Below are 19788 nucleotides of genomic sequence, written 5' to 3' on the forward strand. Positions count from 1 at the left end.
AGATGGCTGATGGATCGTGAGATTAGTGTGTAGCCAGAGGAAGGGGAAAAACAGACCAAATTGGAGTGCAGGGAGTGGATAATCAATGGGTAGTGATTTAGAGAGAAGAGGGGATGAAAGGAGGAATGACCTCAAATATATAGAGGGAAAACGAGATGAAATGGAGAGGGAGAGAGAGCGAGAGGAAAGTGGGCCAGAGAGAGTCGTTTAAGACTGGCTGCAATAAAGAGATACCTGTCCAGTTTCTTTCTCTCTCTTTGCTGACTTCTTTCTTTCCCCCTGCCTCGGTCTCTGTCTTTTCCCGTGCTCTCTCTCCTTCTCTTTCTCTCTATATCTGCCTTTTTCTATAATTATGCTTTTTTAAATCTATGCCCCCCCCTCTCCCTTTCTCTCTCTACCTTTCTCACTCTATCTGTATGTCGCTCTCTCGTTCTCTCTGTCTCCGTCTCTCTCTCCATTCCCACTCTGCAGTGGCCTTTATTGTCTCGCCTCTCATTATCTACTGTCTTCATCTCCTGTCAGAGTGGGATTCTCTCAGTCTTCCCTGACGACGACACCCTCCCATTTATGTCACGGCTCATTTCAGTCTCGCCGCGGTCAGGCCAGAGCAGCTTTCAGCCGGCGGGAGGAAAACACGTTGCTAAGCTGAGGGCTGTGAGGGGGCGAAGGCAACAGAAGGGAGGGCAGATAAGGAGCTGGGGTGGCAGTACCACATATTTACGACGGGAAATGATTGAATGATTGCTCCTCTCTGTTTCGCTCAGACCTGCTGCGACTGACTGATGTTGTTGCCTCTTCCCAACGTTTGACTTTCAACATTCTTGTGTTTATCACACTTTGGAGGTAGTATATGACTATATTATTTTAGCCCCTCAGCTTTGTAAGATAAGATTAACCTGTCAGAGCAGCAACATCTAAGATAATGAAGGTGTAGGTGAGGTTGAGAATCCAAACAAACAAGAAACAAGATAAAGTAAACATGGGTTGCTTGCCCTTGAAATCTACACTGGAGTGAGTGAACATGTAGTGAAAAATATGTATACTCTATCAATAACATAAATATGTGCATAACCCTGGTATAAATATATAGACCTAACTCTATCCTAATTCTACCCTGATACGAATATAATAATAATAATAATAATAATAATAATAATAATAATAATAATAATAATAATAATAATAATAATAATAATAATAATAATAATAATAATAATAATAATAATAATAATAATAATAATAATAATAATAATAATCTTTCTCTACTGTATACTACTGTACATCTGCCCTGCCTGGTATAATATATCAATCTTGGTCTATTGATAAATATAGACGTACATATGAATGAAAATGATAATGACTGAATATATGAGTCCATGTGCAAAGTGTGCCAGAGTCCATGTAGGATTCAGTAGTTAGAGGTCTATCAGTTCTAACAGTTCTCCAGTTCACCAGCAGTTAGCCAAGTCAAACCTTGCTCTTGGTTGTGGAGCCTGGTGGCTACTGGCATGAAGGACTGGCCAAGGTGCTTTGTGGTGTGTCGGAGGCAGTGGCGAATCCTTATGGAAGCCAACGGAAGCCATGCCTCCCTATTCAAATATGAATTAATATCAAATATGAAATATGAAAAAAAAAATATATATATATTTTTTTTTAATATAGTTTACATTCTTTTTCATCTGTGCATCTGTGTTATAATTTTTTTTAATTTTTTTTTTAATGTCTCCCTCTTCTCCTTCTCACTCCCTCTAACACACTGTCAGACTCACTGTGCTCACTGCAGCTATAGAGGAGAGGAGGCAGGGGGTAGGTCTCTTTCTCCAGCCTCAACCATGTGATTCATGTATCTAGAGTCCAAATCCGATCCTAGCCAATCAGATTCGAGCTGACTGCCACACCCTAAAAGTTTAAAACAGGGCTGTGAGAAGAATCCTGAGTGTGGCCTCCCCTCTGCACACCTCCCCTCTGCACTCTGAACATTGTATTAACCCGTGACTGCTCCCACGGGCCGAATATTGCCCCGATCCTCGCAGGATTAAATCCACGGGTACCTCTCGGCGTGCCTAAGCTTTTCCTAAATCACTTCCATCATCGAAAACGAGGGGAAAAGGTCGGCTCGCGACCCTGAAAATGTCGCGTGATTTTAAAAACGCTGTATTAAGTGAGCCTATTATGGGATCCACGCAAGCTTTCTACCGTGGAAACATCTGGGTGTCCCGCAACTTTTACTCATTCACATGTAGCCCCGAAAATGCTTAGAAAAGGAAAACCGAAAGCGTGGAATAAACTCGCCGAAACGGAAAAGTGTCCCACGGGCGCGCCGTGATTCCGATCCGCGTGAAAATATTCACGGCCATAGAGGAGACCGTGGGACACCTTTTTGCAATGAATATGTGTCTCGAATTTGCTCCCACGCGGCGCGCAAAATCGTGCAAGGAAAAATCGGACCAAAAATTAACCAATGCTCCAGCAGTATTAATGACCCTGATGTAAACAAGACAAACGTCTTTCTCTGGTCTGCATCCCCTTATACAATTGTATGTATTGAGCCGTACTGTATTGTACCCATTCTGCAATCAAATAAATAAAAATAAAGTTTGACTGGCCGCCGAGCCATACTGTAGTGTACTACAGTACTGCTTGACTTAAAAAATATTAATAAAAATATTAATAAAAATATTTAATAATTTTTTTTTTAATATTTTTTTTTTTGCTTCCCCTGTTATTTTACCCACGCGACGCCACTGGTCGGAGGATGAGTCTATGGCTGAACGTGCTCCTCATCTTCGCTGGTTAATCATAGAGGGGATGGGATGGGTTCTCTAAGATGACGTCCAGCTTCCTCCTCATCCTCCCCTCCGTAACCACCTCGATTGTAAACCATCTGTAGCAGCCTATTGCACACATTGAAGGACCTGAGCCTCCTCAGGAAGAACAGCCTGCTCTGTCCCTGTAGAGGACCTCAGTGTTGTCAGAGCAGTCCAGTTTATCGTTCATGTGTACTCCCAGGAACGTGTAGGTGTCCACCACCTCCACCTATATCTCCTCCCCATGGAGGGTGATGGGAGTTGGGGGCCACTTCTTGCTCTGCTGGTAGTCCACCAACAGCTCCTTGGTCTTACTGATGTTGAGCTGGAGGTGATTGTCGTCACACCACCCACCACCAGGTTGACCAGGTTTCTGTACTCCTCCTCGTTGTCGTCCGTGACATAACTGACAATGGAGGAGTCCTCGGAGAGCTTCTTATATCCTCAACGTGTGGTGAATGATGAGGAGCTGTGCCTCCTGGAGAGGCTAATATGTTTAGACGTATAACACTCTGCTGTATGGTGACTTACACAGGCAGACATTTTTACTGTGTGTGCCCATAGCGGTAATTGAACAGCTAACCTAGTAGTATATATTATAGTATACTGTATATTATGCTGAGTGCAGCAGGGCTTCATGATGCATATTCTGCATGCATATTCAGTTTATGATGGTAAAGTGAAATAAGAGTGTCTATCCATACTGTATGTGTCTGTCTGTCTGTCTGTCTGTCTGTCTGTCTGTCTGTCTGTCTGTCTGTCTGTCTGTCTGTCTGTCTGTCTGTCTGTCTGTCTGTCTGTCTGTCTGTCTGTCTGTCTGTCTGTCTGTCTGTCTGTCTGTCTGTCTGTGTGTGTGTGTGTGTGTGTGTGTGTGTGTGTGTGTGTGTGTTAATGCCTATGTAGCAATGACGGCGCTCCCCCCTGGGTTCAAACCAACACAGTACTCACAGATGAAACCACTTGGTTTGTTTATTGGCACGACACTGACACATATAAAAGCTCTTTGAGGTTACCAGACAGCTTCCACTGGTTAAACTTAAAACTCATCATAAGTAACAAAATACCCAGATCAGCTGTTTATTGCTCCTCTGTTCACAGTCTCACTGTGAGATAAGAGAGAGCGGGTTAATTACACAGAATGGCATCTGTGCCAATTAACCTCTTAACCCTTTCTCCGCCGATGACGTGTTAAGACGTCATTCTCCGCCATGCGTAATCTGCCAATGACGTCTTACAGCGTCTTTGAGATCAATATTTCATATTTTCATCATGGTATTCACATTTCACCCACGGAGTCTTTGCTGGTGTTGTAGGACTCCGCTCAACTCTCCAACGCTTCAATACCGCCACTTGATGGCCGATCGGCGAGTTGCCAAAACCAGAAGTCACCGGAAGTGCTTAGTCCGTCCCCTATTCTGTCCGGCCACTCGCTATCTCTCGCGGGACTCTATCCAGACATCGTGCATATCGATCCGTTGCCATAACTCAATAAACAACATGATTGGACGTGTATTAGTATTATACAAACCGGAACTGGATCACCTAGATCAACATCCCATAATAGCGATCTTTTTGCTCCACGCTCATCACCCAACGGTAAGAGGAGACTGGGGTGAGCTTCAGCGTTTTTCTTTACCATTTTCGATACAAACTGCTCTGATCTATATATCACCCATACTACATAAATCATTTAACGTCGGTCATTGCATTATAAACGACCCTCCCCCCTCCGGTCAACCGCAGATGATCAGTCAACACGTCTAGGACCGTGTACAGTTGAAATTTTTAATATAGCATGGATCGGTATCAAACTGCATTTGATGATCTAATATATGCATTTATGGCTATATATCACGTTCTATGAAATACTGCGCGATAAAAACATATTTATACTCTAGACCGTATTATTGTATGAATGTGTGAATAAAAAAGTAAAACGTTCCTACATCCTGAACGATAGATAATTGATGTTGAATGGGCCATAGTAATGTCAATTTAGCAATACAATTTAAAAAGTTATAGCCCTGCAAAGAAGGTGAACATCTCCATAGACAAATAGAGTTGGCAGAGAGGCTACACTCCGGCAAAGAATGGGTTAATTGCCCTATTTTCTTAGGGGTGGGACGATACATCGATCCAGATCAATATATCGATCTATTATCAATAATCAAATAGGATCGATGCAACGTAAAAAGATCGATTCATATTGCGATACTCTTATTTTGAAAATCCGGCGACGGCAACATCATCGCCCCGCGCCCAGTGTTGTGAAACTCTGTTTAACATCAACAGCACACAGCATTAGCGTCTAGAGCGTCACTAGAGCAAGACTAGTGTGCCTATTCTGTGACCCAAAACATGTCCCTGCTGTTTTATTCCGCAACGGGTCCAATGCATCTAACCTGCTTTGCAATCCTCGCCACTCCATTATGCCCATGTCGCGTTAAAGATCGAAGATAACGTTACGTTAGCGTAAGCTAACAAGCTAACCCAGAGCCATAGGCAGAGAGAAGTGGGGACTGGGAAGGAGGGTGCATTCTCGGGATAGCCCCACTAACAGGATCTGGCCGGCTTTTCCAGCCAAAATACAGCTCTGTGACAGTGAATAGGATATTAATATTGAAAAAAAATAAAAACGAACCAAAAACAGCAAACAGGAGGTCTATTTGTATTAAAAACAATAGATTGTTTTTCATTTAAATGTCTGGAAGAGCTCAAAGATAAAAATGTCAAATGATATTTCCATTGCTTTTTTTGTTGTTGATTTAAATGTTACTGATTGTGTTAAATGGGCATATAATATCGTCTCATATCGATCGCAGGCACCTGAATCGAATCGTATCGTATCGTGGCAGACTGTGTGATATCGGATAATATCGTATCGTTGTCCAAAGAATCGATATCCGCCTAAAATACATACCTAAGTAAATGGAATATTGCTCCACTTCTACAAGGGCCATTTGCATATTCTTGGTATCTAGGGACATCTATGGACCTCAGTGAATGTATTCCCAGTGTCAGAAATAGTGTGTCTATTACTAGGCTTGCTTAAATTGTGATGAAACAAAGGAGAATATGAATTGACAGTGAATAACACCATGCTAATAATTACCAGACATGAAAAACTGCTAATGATCTCATGCAGTACCTTCTTGTAGATCATGTGTACAAAAAATCGAAGGAAATTAATAAAGGGAAGATGATTAAACAGAAGGTTTTGTAGATACAGTACTGAATTCTCCCATCCGGACCAATGCAATTTGAAATATTATTATAGAATATAGAATAGCAGGCTTAAAAAAAATTATCTTTCAAATGTCCGAGTTCAATTTGGATTTAGTATCACCAGGCGTGCATAAGAACAGATAATGAAATCTACTGTAATACAGTAGCTTTTTTATTTTTATCAGGGTGGCACCATTTTTAAACTAATTTAAATTCTAATTGTTGCTACATGCTAAAAATATGGAAGAGAAACTAACTGCGCTTCAATATATGTCAATAATGTTAAGTTGTGTGGTTTATTATCCCGAATAATAAGCGCTATAAAAAAAAATCATACAGAAGTAATTTGCTTGAAACCCCATAGAGGCCCTTGGGAAGTGTTGTTCTGAAAAATTCTCCAACACTCATCGAAAGTTGTTGGTGTGGCAGCAAAAAAACTACAATTCCCGACGTTCAAATGTTCCAAAATGGCGACTTTCACGAACTAAATAACACCAAAACGAAAAGTTAAATCTATCTAATAACACTTTAACCTATTGGTAAACTAACTTATTGATGATAATATACATTATAACTGCTGTTGTGACATGGTTATGATGTTTATACTTGAATACGTTTGACAAAAAAAACAATACTTTTGTCAAACAGTCTGGAGAGATTGATTTATGACGTGATGTCATTTTGGGACCGGTACCGGTCCCGTCGGGTGGAAGAGGTGTGGTATATTCTGACTCATAATCATGCTTTAACTCCCAGAAATCTTTAGCGACGGCTGTGTGTAAGTTTGGTGATAGGAGAAAACAATTAAATCCAGTAAATACTCTGATATAGTTCAATACAACTCTGGCCCAATTCTGCTGTATTCAAGAAGATTCATGCTGTTCTTAAAATATAGTGTTCTGTTTTTCCCCCAAATAGTAGTTAAGATACATGTGTTCTAGAAGTAATTGTAAACTAACCACAACTAAAGATAATATTGATTACATTATGTACTGGAGGAATAGCCAAACGGGTCAGATAAATCTATGAGACATACTGAAGGGTCTCTTCTGTAAACACAGGATGGGTTGCGGCAGGCCTGAGTGATTAAATTTAGTATACAATCTTAAAGTAAATGCATCTGCTCCTCTCCCCCACGTTGGAACAGGTAAAACAACAAAGGGCTGGGCTGCTAGCTGGCTAAAAGTTAGCATTTGAATAGAGTGGTCTGTTGACCAAGCCAAAGTAGAACAAAAGAGACGGCCCTCAGGCACTCAACACTGATACTACAAACAGGACATACCAGAGATGCAGCTGTCCTCCAGAAAGAATCTCTTCCTTACCTCCTTGGCAAACGGGGAGAGGGGGATAGGGATTCTAAACTATGCATTTAGTTTTAAGTGGGTAAAACACCACCAAAACCCTTTATTAATCCCATAAGGACAACTAGTCTCAAAAGTTATAAAATAGTGTACTATATAAGAACTAAACTAGACTCTTATCCACCATTGCAAAGTCTAATTAAGCCAGTAATATAGTTAAAATATAAGATTTAAGGGGGCAAAATATGTGTAATGTACTTAGAAAATTAATCTAACATCAAAGATAAGGTTATATAATATTGATAAATGCAACAGGTTGTCTTAAAACCAAATAGACTAAAATAGATAATCATTTGAAGATCCTATAATTAAAATTATAGAATCCTTTGTTCTAGTTAAAAACAACAAATAGAGCTAAATACAGTTTCTAAATACCTAAAGATACCAGGAAAAGACTTACTGTAACTGAGGGGTACAATTCCCTGACTGTATTGAGAGTATGGTATTATTAAACCACTACTTAGTTATGTACTTTAATTACTGGCCATACAGTACATGATATATCTGGTGAACACCCACACAAGAATACGGCAATGACAAAGAAAGTTCTAGTTAGAGGTATTTATTATTATTAGAGCAGCAACGGTAGGTTACAGATTGAGAATTATAATTGCGCTTGTAAGGCGAAGAACACTTAAAGTAGGTCAAGAGCGTAAGTCCATGAGAATAGTAAGATGGGTATAACTGACGCCACCTGTAGCATAGCAATTACATAAGGCACACTAGTAGTCAGCTGGAGACACTGGGGGGTTCCCTCCGGTTGTAAGCCGGCAGGGTAGAGGAATGTTCGGGTGCAAAGTCTGGGTCAACGAGGAATAAAGAAGCTCCAGCTACGGGAATTGGTACATTACTCCCTTGATCGGCAGACAAAGCAGCAGCTATAATCCAGTATGCTCGACAGCATGGATGAAAGCTAGTCAGCCTCTGGTCCTAGAGGCGGGCTCGAGGGTGCTCCTCACAGGGGTAGATCCCACACGATAGTGGGGTAGACGGTTCTCTGCTCCAGCAGCCACGGTACCAAAGCAATATAATCCAACCAGAAAATGGTTCTGCATTCGCCGGTGTAGATTCTCCTGTGCACTATCCGTCACATTAAACTAGGTTGAACTTGACGTTACTTCACCAAACTATGACACTTTACTATCCTATTCGCACATGTTCTAAGTGCTCTATTTAGACGCAAGGTTGCTCACTTCACATGGTCGTTGACTCGTGGTGAAGGCTTTACTGGTAATGAACGAACTGAATGATGAACGAACTGAATGATGAACGAACTGAATGCTGTTTCCACCTGCGCCGTATTTATACGTAAGGTGAATTATCTAGTGCCAACCTCAGTTCTGTCTCGTATTACTGCGCAAACCTGGACATGTTGAGACATGCCTTGGCGTTGCCTTTGAACTTGCCATTGGGGGTATGGCCGTTGGCGCCTAGGGGTCGCTGTCCAATAGGAGAACGAATATTATGGTCTGGTCTGTACCCAGGTAAAGGGATATTCCGTGTATATATACAAAGAATATACAAGGGATATCAAACGATATACAAATATTATACAAGGGATCTCAAGCAATAAATATATATATTCGGTTTAATCTGACCCTTTGTAACAGCCGCCTCCTAATTAGTCCGCACCTAATTAGATAAAGCAAAGACAGATTAATAGTCCCGTCAACTACTCAATGTCTGTTGTGGGGAGTAGGGCAATCTACAAAGTCAGTGGGTCATGATCGTCATCAAGGGAGTCAGGGAGCCTTGGCAACTCTATCAGCCTCGCCACGGGTCGGGTGTGGCGGTGAGGCAGGTCGGCCCTCCTGGGTATACTGGGCTGTGCTTGGCTGTGTCTCCACATCCTCCGTCTGTTCCTCTTGTTTGGTCTGTACCCCGTCTGAGGAGGGGCCGGTTCCGGCCGCCCCATCAAGGAGTCGCTTGGGGTGCTGGGTTCGAGGTCAGCTACGTCGCTTGGAGCGCAGCTGAGGGGGGTGGAGTTCGGAACTCCCTCTTCTTGGGCCCACGGTTCTCTCACAGGCCTCTCGTCTAATGTCAATAGCCTCTCAACGGGCTGTACGAGAGAGTGACCGGTGTCGCTCACCTTTGTGTGCAGGCAGCGTGTAGACGTGGGTTGACTGTCAAGTCCGTAGAGGGGGCCCTGGAGCGTCCACCCCAGTCGGGTCTGAACCGCGACTGGGCATCCTTTGGGTCCGATGTGGGCCGTCTCAATTGGGAGAATGAGGTCCGCGTGGTCGGAGCCTATAAACAGGGTCGGTGTGGCGCCGTCGATAAGCGGTATAGGTAGTCTGCGTAGGTGCTCGTACTTCGCCATCAGCTGTGGGATGGGGTAGGTGTACTGTGACAGGCCTATGTCGTGGCTGGTGAAGACGTTGGTGATGCTATACTGCTTCTCGGGCTGGTCCACCGCTGCTATCCTGAAGGAGACATTTTCACCCTTTATGGTCTTCTGGTCTCTTCTAATGGTACGGATTATCATTGTTCCTTTGGCACCCCGCAGACCCAGCCGGGCTGCGGCGGATGCGAGGAGGAGAGTCTTTTCAGACCCATCGTCTAGGACGGCGTAAGTGTCCAGGACCTTGTCCTCGTAGCTCAGGAGCACTCTGAGCACTTTGATGAGCACTCGGGGGGTCCCGCTATGCTTGGGGTCTATGTGGAGCACTCCTGTTGGTCGGTTGCCTTGGCTCTTCTGTAGTGGTGCCGACTCGCGGTCGTCCGAGTAGCACCGTGACTCCCAGTGTCTGCTGTAGCAGTCAGGACACCAGGGGACGGTCCTATGGATCTTCGGTAGTGGTGCCACCGCCTCGGCCTGATACATCACCGTGACGGGCCCACTTTGGTTTCCTGGCGGACGCTTGTTGATGTCGTGCAGGACCTCCAAGTGGGCGCCGTCACACTTGCTGCATTTCTTCTTTAAACGGCACTCAGCTGCCATATGGAAGTGTCACATTGATACAGCCGATGTTCCCCTTCACAGTACTGGCATTCAATCTTCCACTCCCCCTTGGTCGGGGGGTTGCTGTGGTTCTCGTGCTGCGGCACTGACTCGGCCTGGTGCATAACAGTCACTGACCGGCGGTTATCATTAGATCCCCGAGGTCCATCTCTTGGGCTTGGTCCACTCCACACGAACGTATCCAGTCGTAGGCTGCTGACCTCCCTGGCGAGGAAATCAGCTAGGTCTAGGAGGGATGGCTCGGGACCGTCGGGATCACGGTGGTCTCTCTGCCGCCGAAAGCGCTCTTGGCGGGCTGGAGGGAGCTTCTCTAGTATTCGTTCTACATTAGAGTTAGCATATAGTTCATGTCTCCCTTTTTCCTTTTGGGACCCCAGCATCCCTACCAGGGATTGTACCTTGATAGAGAGGTCATCCAATGCTCTATTGTCTTTGGCTGGGGGGAGACGGTCAATATTCCTTATTTCTTGTATCACGTAGTCCCATATGCGTCCATAACGCTGGTCGAGGGCCACTAGAGCCGCGGAGTATGGGGTGCTTGAGTTGGAATATGCCAGCGCTATATTATGCGCTCTGGGCACCTTGAGGTGCTTGAGGAGGATGGCATATTTGTACGACTCATCGGGGACGTCGGACATCATAGTCTCCAAGCACATCCGTAATTCCGTGTACTGTGCTCTGTCCTCGCGCGTAAAGTCTGGGAACGTCGGTGTGCCAAGGTACGATGCCATGGATGGCTGGCACATTGGTGAGCGTAGGGGAAGGGGCCTCCTGGGCGCGTCTCCCCGTACGTGTTGTCGTGGGTTGGTACTTGGTGGGTACCAGGGGCCGGGTACCCAGGTGCTGTTCCTCGGTGCTGACTGTACGTCAAACTCACCCGTGAGTTGGGTCGGGGGTTTGTAGTGCAGTGACTCGGGGCTGACGTCGGGGCTGTACTGGGCCTCCTGGTCCAGAGTACGTTGCTGCTGGTCGGGGCTGTACTGGGCCTCCTGGTCCAGAGTACGTTGCTGCTGGTCGGCTTGACATTCCTCCTCTTCCTCTTCCTCTGCTAGGTCCTGGAGTCTTCTAGTCAGTCTCTCGGCTACGTAGGCCGGTTCTTCCCGGTGGCTGGGTCTCGTGTGGACCGGTCGGGGAGGGGGGTCGGAGACGTAGACAGGATCCTCTTGTTGGCCGGGTCCCGGGTCGCTTCGTCGGGTAGGGGAAGGTGCCCTAGACCCTTGTCGTGATGATCTCCGGGAGCTCCGTGCGGAGCGAGGGGGTGTCGCCATGGCAATCAATTGTTCTATCATCTGCGCCTGCAGCCGGTCGCGCTCTGCTTCGCGCTGGGCATGGGCGGCGTCGCGCTCTGCATTGGCAGCGTCGCGCTGTGCTTCGCGCTGGGTATTGGCGGTGTCGCGCTGTGCATTGGCGGCGTCGCGCTGTGCATTGGCGCTGGCATGGGCGGCGTCGCGCTGTGCATTGGCGGCGGCGCGCTGTGCATCGGCGCGGCCTCTTTCAATGTTCTCTTCCGTCTGAAGGCGTCTGGTCTCCAGTCTTATGCGGTCGTCTTCACTCCTTTGTTGCGCCTGGAAGCGCTCTCGCTCGGTTGCAGCGTGTTCGCGTTCACTAAGGGCTTGCGCTTGGAGTTGCGCGTGAAGGCGCTCTCGTTGGTCTGCAGATTGTTCGCGCTCGCTCGTCTGTTGAGCCTGAAGGCGCTCTCTTTCCATGGTAGAGTGTTCGCGCTCACTAAGCGTCTGTGCTTGAAGTCGATCGCGTTCACCCTGAAGTCGATCGCGTTCGGTGGAGGCTGCCAGGGTGGCGATGAATGCCTGCGCCAGCATCTGGTCCGCCTCGCTGGGGGATGACACTGACGGAGGTGATCGGCTTCTGACAGTGCTCGTTGGAGATCTGTTCTCTGGGCGCGCCTCGAGATCCATCTCCTGGGCGCGCTTCTCTTCTCTTGGTTGTGTGTCGGGTTCTGTCCCCGGAGCGCTTTCTTTATCCTGGAGCTCTCCGGGGACTCTCCCGGTGACGTTGTCTGGAGGTATAGTCTGGTCATGTCCCACCTGGTCCCCCCCGTGAGCTGAGTCAGTTTGGTCTGAATCCACTGGGGTCTCTACTGGTCGGGTCGCCTGGTCGGTAGGATTTGACATGCTTTGACTATCCGCTTTATCCGCATTTAATGTCTGTTTAAAGCTAGGTATTAGACTGACAGCGTAGTCCTCTAGATAGGGAGGTGGCTGACGTCTGCGCTGCGGGCGTTCTAGCTTGGGAGAGCCGCTTGGGGAGTGTTCACCGCTGGCCATGGTTAATATCAATATTATATTTAGATATTACACTGATATTCCTCCGGCTCGAAGGACCAATTGTAACTGAGGGGTACAATTCCCTGACTGTATTGAGAGTATGGTATTATTAAACCACTACTTAGTTATGTACTTTAATTACTGGCCATACAGTACATGATATATCTGGTGAACACCCACACAAGAATACGGCAATGACAAAGAAAGTTCTAGTTAGAGGTATTTATTATTATTAGAGCAGCAACGGTAGGTTACAGATTGAGAATTATAATTGCGCTTGTAAGGCGAAGAACACTTAAAGTAGGTCAAGAGCGTAAGTCCATGAGAATAGTAAGATGGGTATAACTGACGCCACCTGTAGCATAGCAATTACATAAAGCACACTAGTAGTCAGCTGGAGACACTGGGGGGTTCCCTCCGGTTGTAAGCCGGCAGGGTAGAGGAATGTTCGGGTGCAAAGTCTGGGTCAACGAGGAATAAAGAAGCTCCAGCTACGGGAGTCGGTACATTACTCCCTTGATCGGCAGACAAAGCAGCAGCTATAATCCAGTATGCTCGACAGCATGGATGAAAGCTAGCCAGCCTCTGGTCCTAGAGGCGGGCTCGAGGGTGCTCCTCACAGGGGTAGATCCCACACGATAGTGGGGTAGACGGTTCTCTGCTCCAGCAGCCACGGTACCAAAGCAATATAATCCAACCAGAAAATGGTTCTGCATTCGCCGGTGTAGATTCTCCTGTGCACTATCCGTCACATTAAACTAGGTTGAACTTGACGTTACTTCACCAAACTATGACACTTTACTATCCTATTCGCACATGTTCTAAGTGCTCTATTTAGACGCAAGGTTGCTCACTTCACTTGGTCGTTGACTCGTGGTGAAGGCTTTACTGGTAATGAACGAACTGAATGATGAACGAACTGAATGATGAACGAACTGAATGCTGTTTCCACCTGCGCCGTATTTATACGTAAGGTGAATTATCTAGTGCCAACCTCAGTTCTGTCTCGTATTACTGCGCAAACCTGGACATGTTGAGACATGCCTTGGCGTTGCCTTTGAACTTGCCATTGGGGGTATGGCCGTTGGCGCCTAGGGGTCGCTGTCCAATAGGAGAACGAATATTATGGTCTGGTCTGTACCCAGGTAAAGGGATATTCCGTGTATATATACAAAGAATATACAAGGGATATCAAACGATATACAAATATTATACAAGGGATCTCAAGCAATAAATATATATATTCGGTTTAATCTGACCCTTTGTAACACTTACATTCACTGTTTAAGTATAGTCATAACTAATCTTTAATCTTTTAGTTGGTCAAATTAAATGCTGTATACTTTAAAACGTTAAAACTCCAGAACAGTACTTTTGTGCTTAAAAATAGCAGAGACTGCCCCTAGGTTCAAAATACTCCATATAGGGGGTGGTGTGACTTCTAAAATGGCCGCTATGAGCCTTAGCCAATCAGGACGAAGAAGATCCGCCCTCTGACGTACTAGTTTAACGTTCTCTCAGAGGAGGGATTTAACCTTTAAAACCGACTGCACAAAGGGAGACGAGAAGGAGCCGCTCGTGAACATTCTATGCACAGCAAGACGAAGAGAGAACTGCTTGAAGACGCTGAACGAGAATACCATCCTTTGTCTCCTGGCAACAAGAAATCAACAACCGACGCCATTGAAGATTATTATTCTTTAAACTACTTTTTTAGACTGATATTAATGACAAGCGGCATAGTGCTTTGGTACATTACACTCATTTTGATTGAATCAGAGTATTTCTTGTACCTTTTGACTTTGAAATAAATCAACTCTGAGAAATAGAAACCTCTCCTTTGATTCCTGTTTCTCCAACCACAGTGTTTTGGTACCAGATTTAGGGCTATAGAACACAACGCAGAGTAGAGTAGATATATGATCAGGAAACCCTATTTCTTATTACGATAGAGGTACTCACCCCTACAGCTGCTTCAGTGAGTCACTCCTGATGGGCCGTTCTCACCAAAGTCTAGCAGCACAGCTGCTTTCAGTTCAGTTCCAATGTAGATGAGTGTATGCAGTACCTCGCACGTACCTCATGGCTGCATGGCTGCATGCAATCAATCAATTGATTGATTGATTGAAAACTTTATTAACAGATTGCAGAATGGGTACAATACAGTACAGCTCAATACACACAATTGTTAAGGGGATGCAGACCAGAGAAAGACTTTCGTCTTGTTTACACCAGGGTCCCCCATTTTCAATTCATCAGCCAACACTCAAACTACACCCCTCATCACACAGCATTCTTGTCTGTGTTCTTCTGTGTGTGTGTGTGTGTGTGTGTGTGTGTGTGTGTGTGTGTGTGTGTGTGTGTGTGTGTGTGTGTGTGTGTGTGTGTGTGTGTGTGTGTGTGTGTGTGTGTATGTGTGTGTGTGTGTGTGTGTGTGTGTGTGTGTGTGTGTGTGCGTGCATGCGTCTGTGTGTCTGTATGCGTGCGTGTGTGCTATCTCTGTGTCTTTCTGACTTTGTCGGTCTGTCTGTCAATCAGTTGTTGATCTATAAAGGAACACAATTTTAAATATCACACGTCTATTTTTCTGCCTCTTCTCTCTAGATGTTCTGGGAGGATACAACGGCACCATCTTTGCCTATGGCCAGACCGCCTCTGGAAAGACACACACCATGGAGGTATGAATCATTCATCAGGACCCATTGCTGTGTTTCACACACACACAAACACACACACACACACACACTCACACACACACACACACACACACACACACACACACACACACACACACACACACACACACACACACACACACACACACACACACACACTCCTCTGTAGTACACATCTCTATTTGTCTTCCTCTCATCTCTTTTGCACCAGTCCTTTCTCCTTCACCTCCTCTCCCTCCCTCACACCTCCTCTCTTCCTCATGCCCTCTCTCCCTCCCTCTCACCTCTTTTCTCTCCCCCTCACATCCTCCATCCCCCTCGCCTACTCTCCCTCCCCCTCGCCTTCTCTCCCTCCCCCTCACCTCCTCTCCCTCCCCCTTACCTCCTCTCCCTCCCTCTCAGCTCTTCTCCCTCCCTCTCCCTCCCTCCCTCTCCCTCCCTCTCACCTCCTCTCCCTCCCTCTCAGCTCTTCTCCCTCCCCCTCACCTCCTCTCCCTCCCCCTTACCTCCTCTCCCTCCCTCTCAGCCCTTCTCCCTCCCCCTCACCTCCTCTCCCTCCCTCTCCCTCCCTCTCACCTCCTCTCCCTCCCTCTCAGCTCTTCTCCCTCCCCCTCACCTCCTCTCCCTCCCTCTCAGCTCTTCTCCCTCCCCCTCGCCCCCTCTCCCTCCCACTCACCCCCTCACCTCCTCTCTGTGTCATTCCTCCTACTTGTCTCCAACTCTCCATTTTGCCCCTGTTTTTACCATGGTCTCCTCTGATACTCTAACTGTACTCTTCTCTCTCCTCCTCCTCCTCCTCCTCGCAGGGGAAGCTTCACGACCCTCATGGGATGGGCATCATCCCCAGGATTTCAGAGGACATTTTCGAACACATATTCGCCATGGATGAGAACCTGGAGTTCCACATAAAGGTGTGTGTTTTTCATATATGCGCATATAAGTGTATTATGTAGTGCAAGCATAAGTATGTACGCCCCCTCCTCCCCTTGCCATACATTCTCAGAAGCACAGACCATAATATATTCAGCATGAATGTGTGCTGTAGCTTGGACTTCTAAAATGAGGGGCTCTTACACTCTAAAAGTATTCACAAATGCTACTGCATCTATCTTTTATCTGCCTCTTATCTGCCTCCATGTGACATTTGAAGACGCCAAAGTGTTGGTCGATCCTCTTACCATGCGAGTGCCCTCATTGCTTGATGTTGATATTTCCTGCTATGTGTACCTAATAGCCTTGAGCACAGACTGGATTGAGTACTCTTCTAAAATAATCCTCCAATGGCAGAAGAGCAGCAGCAGGACATGAATAAAACATCATAGCTAAACTGTGTTTATTCAGCCATATGTGTTGGGCTATTTTACCTTGTTCACTTTTAGTAGCTGGTAGGGCTGACCCCTATTAGTCGAATAGTCGACTGCCAACCTCTTAGTCAAATGCTAAAAAATGTATTTATTATAATTTTTTAAATAATAATACATTTTCCAAAAGAAAGGAGGCCTAGAAGCGTGGCTAACGCTAATGGCACGCATACCAGAGGCTAACTGCCTACGAAAACAGGCACAGAGGCACTGAAAGAGGATTTCACCCATCTAATGAACACACTAGACTAGACAAATATCAAGATGTATCCATCAGTGGACCAATTGCATGCTTTTGCAGAGGACAAGAAGCCTTCCGTCGACTCCTTCAGACATTAAGCACCCCCACAGCCCAAATTGAATGATAAAAAAATATTATAATAAATAAAAATTAATTTCAAAAACAATATTTTGACTATCGGTGTGGGCGGCTACGTGGCGTAGTGGGAAAGGCGCTCACCACGAAATGCTGGAGACGCTGGGCTTGTCAGTTCGAGCCCAGCGCTCCACATTTGCTTTCAGTTTAGCTGGTCGTCCGTACTAATACACATTGGCCGTATTAGGGGGTGGGAAACTGATGGGTGGGGATCGGGCGTTGTGGACAGCGACTCCTACAGGTCGGTTGGTGCGCCTGCGCAGTAGAATCAGGAAGTGTCGGGGGCAGCGTGAGCCTCCCACGCGTTACTCCTCGCCACTGAGAGATCGAGCTGCGCAGGTGAAAAGATGCGACTGCTGTTACTCAAGTACCGGAGGGGACTTGTGCTATGTATGACTTAGCCCACATTGCAGCCGGCTTGTGGGAGGCAAGAAACAGCGTCCGTGACAGGGGAGGGTTGAATTGGATGATACGAAATTGGGATGGGAGAAAATATAGAAAAATGGGAGAAAAAGTGGATAAAAAAAAAAAAAAAATCTTTGACCATCGGCTAATTTCGGCCAATCAAAGTTGACTATCCAAATCCTTAGTCAGGGACAGCCCTAGTAGCTGGTAATACCTCTGCTCATCCATGGGACTGAAGATTACCCTAACATGATTTTGCAGTCATGTTGATCTCCCATTATCTGCTGGTCTCTCTTTCTCCATCTCTCTCTTTCTCTCTCCCTATTTGTTTGTTTTTTCCTTTTTCTTTCTTTCTTTCTTTCTTTCTTTCTTTCTTTCTTTCTTTCTTTCTTTCTTTCTTTCTTTCTTTCTTTCTTTCTTTCTTTCTTTCTTTCTTTCTTTCTTTCTTTCTTTCTTTCTTTCTTTCTTTCTTTCTTTCTTTCTTTCTTTCTTTCTTTCTTTCTTACTTTAATATTTTTTTTGGTCATGTCTGTCTCACATTTTAATGGTCTAGAAATGAGAGTGTACCCGACCAGAAGAGCTCATATGGGCAATTTCACTTTGTCTCATGCATCACTGTTGGGAGAGTTGTTCTTGTTCAGCACAATCTGACCCAACTCCATGATTCAGATCTCTCTCTCTCTCTCTCTCTCTCTCTCTCTCTCTCTCTCTCTCTCTCTCTCTCTCTCTCTCTCTCTCTCGCTCTCTCGCTCTCTCGCTCTCTCTCTCTCTCTCTCTCTCTCTCTCTCTCTCTCTCGCTCTCTCGCTCTCTCTCTCTCTCTCTCTCGCTCTCTCTAGGTGTCCTACTTTGAGATCTACATGGATAAGATTCGGGACCTGCTGGATGGTAGGTGTCTGCACTATCCAGCTCAACAAAAGAAAATATTGACAGTCAAAGAGTAAAACACAAAACGAACACATTTGTTTACTCAGGTTTTTCCCCAATGCTCTTTAACAGAACCCTCACGTCTAAAATCAACCACACACACACACACAATCATTCAGTCTGGACTGTTGAAAGGACTGCCATTAATAACAGTCTGGCGCTACTGTACGTTGCAGCTACAACTTTGACTTTATGAGCTCATGAGTTTATGAGTGTTGAAATAATGTAAAATTATATAAATAAGTATGTTGTATTAAGCAGTGAAATAAATGCCTGCAGCTGCATATCTACTTCAGATAATCTCTTTTAGATATATCACATCGCTTCTTGAGGTTAGTATATTATATGCGCAGGGCAGTATAATGCGGAGATACATGGCATTATGGAAAAGATGAATGTGCAGAGGAGAATGATGGGGGGAGCCAGATACGAAGCTGTAGGCAGTATCCATCCCATTACACCTCTAATAGAGACAAAACCAACGGGAAGAGCTCCCATCTGTATGCAGGGGAGCACTCTGCAGGGTTATAGGCACATTTAGGTAATGAACAAGAAGGAGGTGACAACAGGCTTGATGGATAGAGACGGCACCCAGGAGACATCTGTGAACATAGGAGGAAACACCCAAATGCAAGCTCATATACTTGGACATAATGTGTTTGTGTGTGTGTGTGTGTGTGTGTGTGTGTGTGTGTGTGCACTCTCAAATGCACATTTACATTTAGTCATTTAGCTGACGCTTTTATCCAAAGCGACTTACAAGTTTTGTACAACAAGTCAGCAGTAAGGGTACAACTCTATCAGTTGAGTAACAATGTTCATCAAAGTGTTGAGTGCTACAGTGTAGGTTAGTATATTAGGACAAGTGCATGACAGTAAGGTTAGTTAGGGTTAGATTATTATAATAATTTTTTTTAATTTCAGATATTGATTGAAGAAGTGTATCTTTAGTCGACGGCTAAAGATTGGACAGGTTTCGGCTGTCCTAACTGTGGTGGGAAGTTTGTTCCACCATTGTGGGGCAAGGACAGAGAATAGGCGGCTTCTCTTTGATGACCCTCCCGGAGTTCGGATAGGAGTAGGTCTGAGGCGGCCAGAAGATGCAGAGTGTAGGGGTCTTGAGGGTGTGTAGTTAGAGACCATTGACTGGAGGTAGGCGGGAGCCGTTCCCCTCGCCGCACAATATGCCAGGTCGAGGGCCTTGAAGCAGATTTGTGCGGCAATGGGAAGCCAGTGCAGGTCCCTGAGAAGTGGGGTGACATGGGCTGACTTCGGTAGGTTTGAGATCAGGCGGGCCGCTGCATTCTGAATGAGTTGAAGAGGCTTGGTGGCAGTGGTCGGAAGGCCAGCCGCTCAGAGATGTGGATATCTGAGGGAGGGAAGGAGAGGAAGAGTTGAGTATCATT

General features: G+C 45.7%; 1 protein-coding gene across 1 annotated transcript in view; it reads left to right on the forward strand.

The window, feature by feature from the left end:
* The window catches only part of kif5ab (kinesin family member 5A, b), a gene marked incomplete at both ends in the record, with an annotated part of 362394 nt that overhangs the window by 128152 nt on the left and 214454 nt on the right, over window positions 1-19788 (forward strand). The window contains 3 exon segments of the mRNA XM_084315723.1: window positions 15245-15318; window positions 16122-16226; window positions 18295-18343. Of these exon segments, the coding sequence (XP_084171849.1) occupies window positions 15245-15318; window positions 16122-16226; window positions 18295-18343 (228 nt within the window).

This window comes from Notolepis coatsorum (assembly GCF_963971535.1).
Source record: "Notolepis coatsorum genome assembly, chromosome: 6".
In the NCBI taxonomy this organism is placed as follows: domain Eukaryota; kingdom Metazoa; phylum Chordata; class Actinopteri; order Aulopiformes; family Paralepididae; genus Notolepis; species Notolepis coatsorum.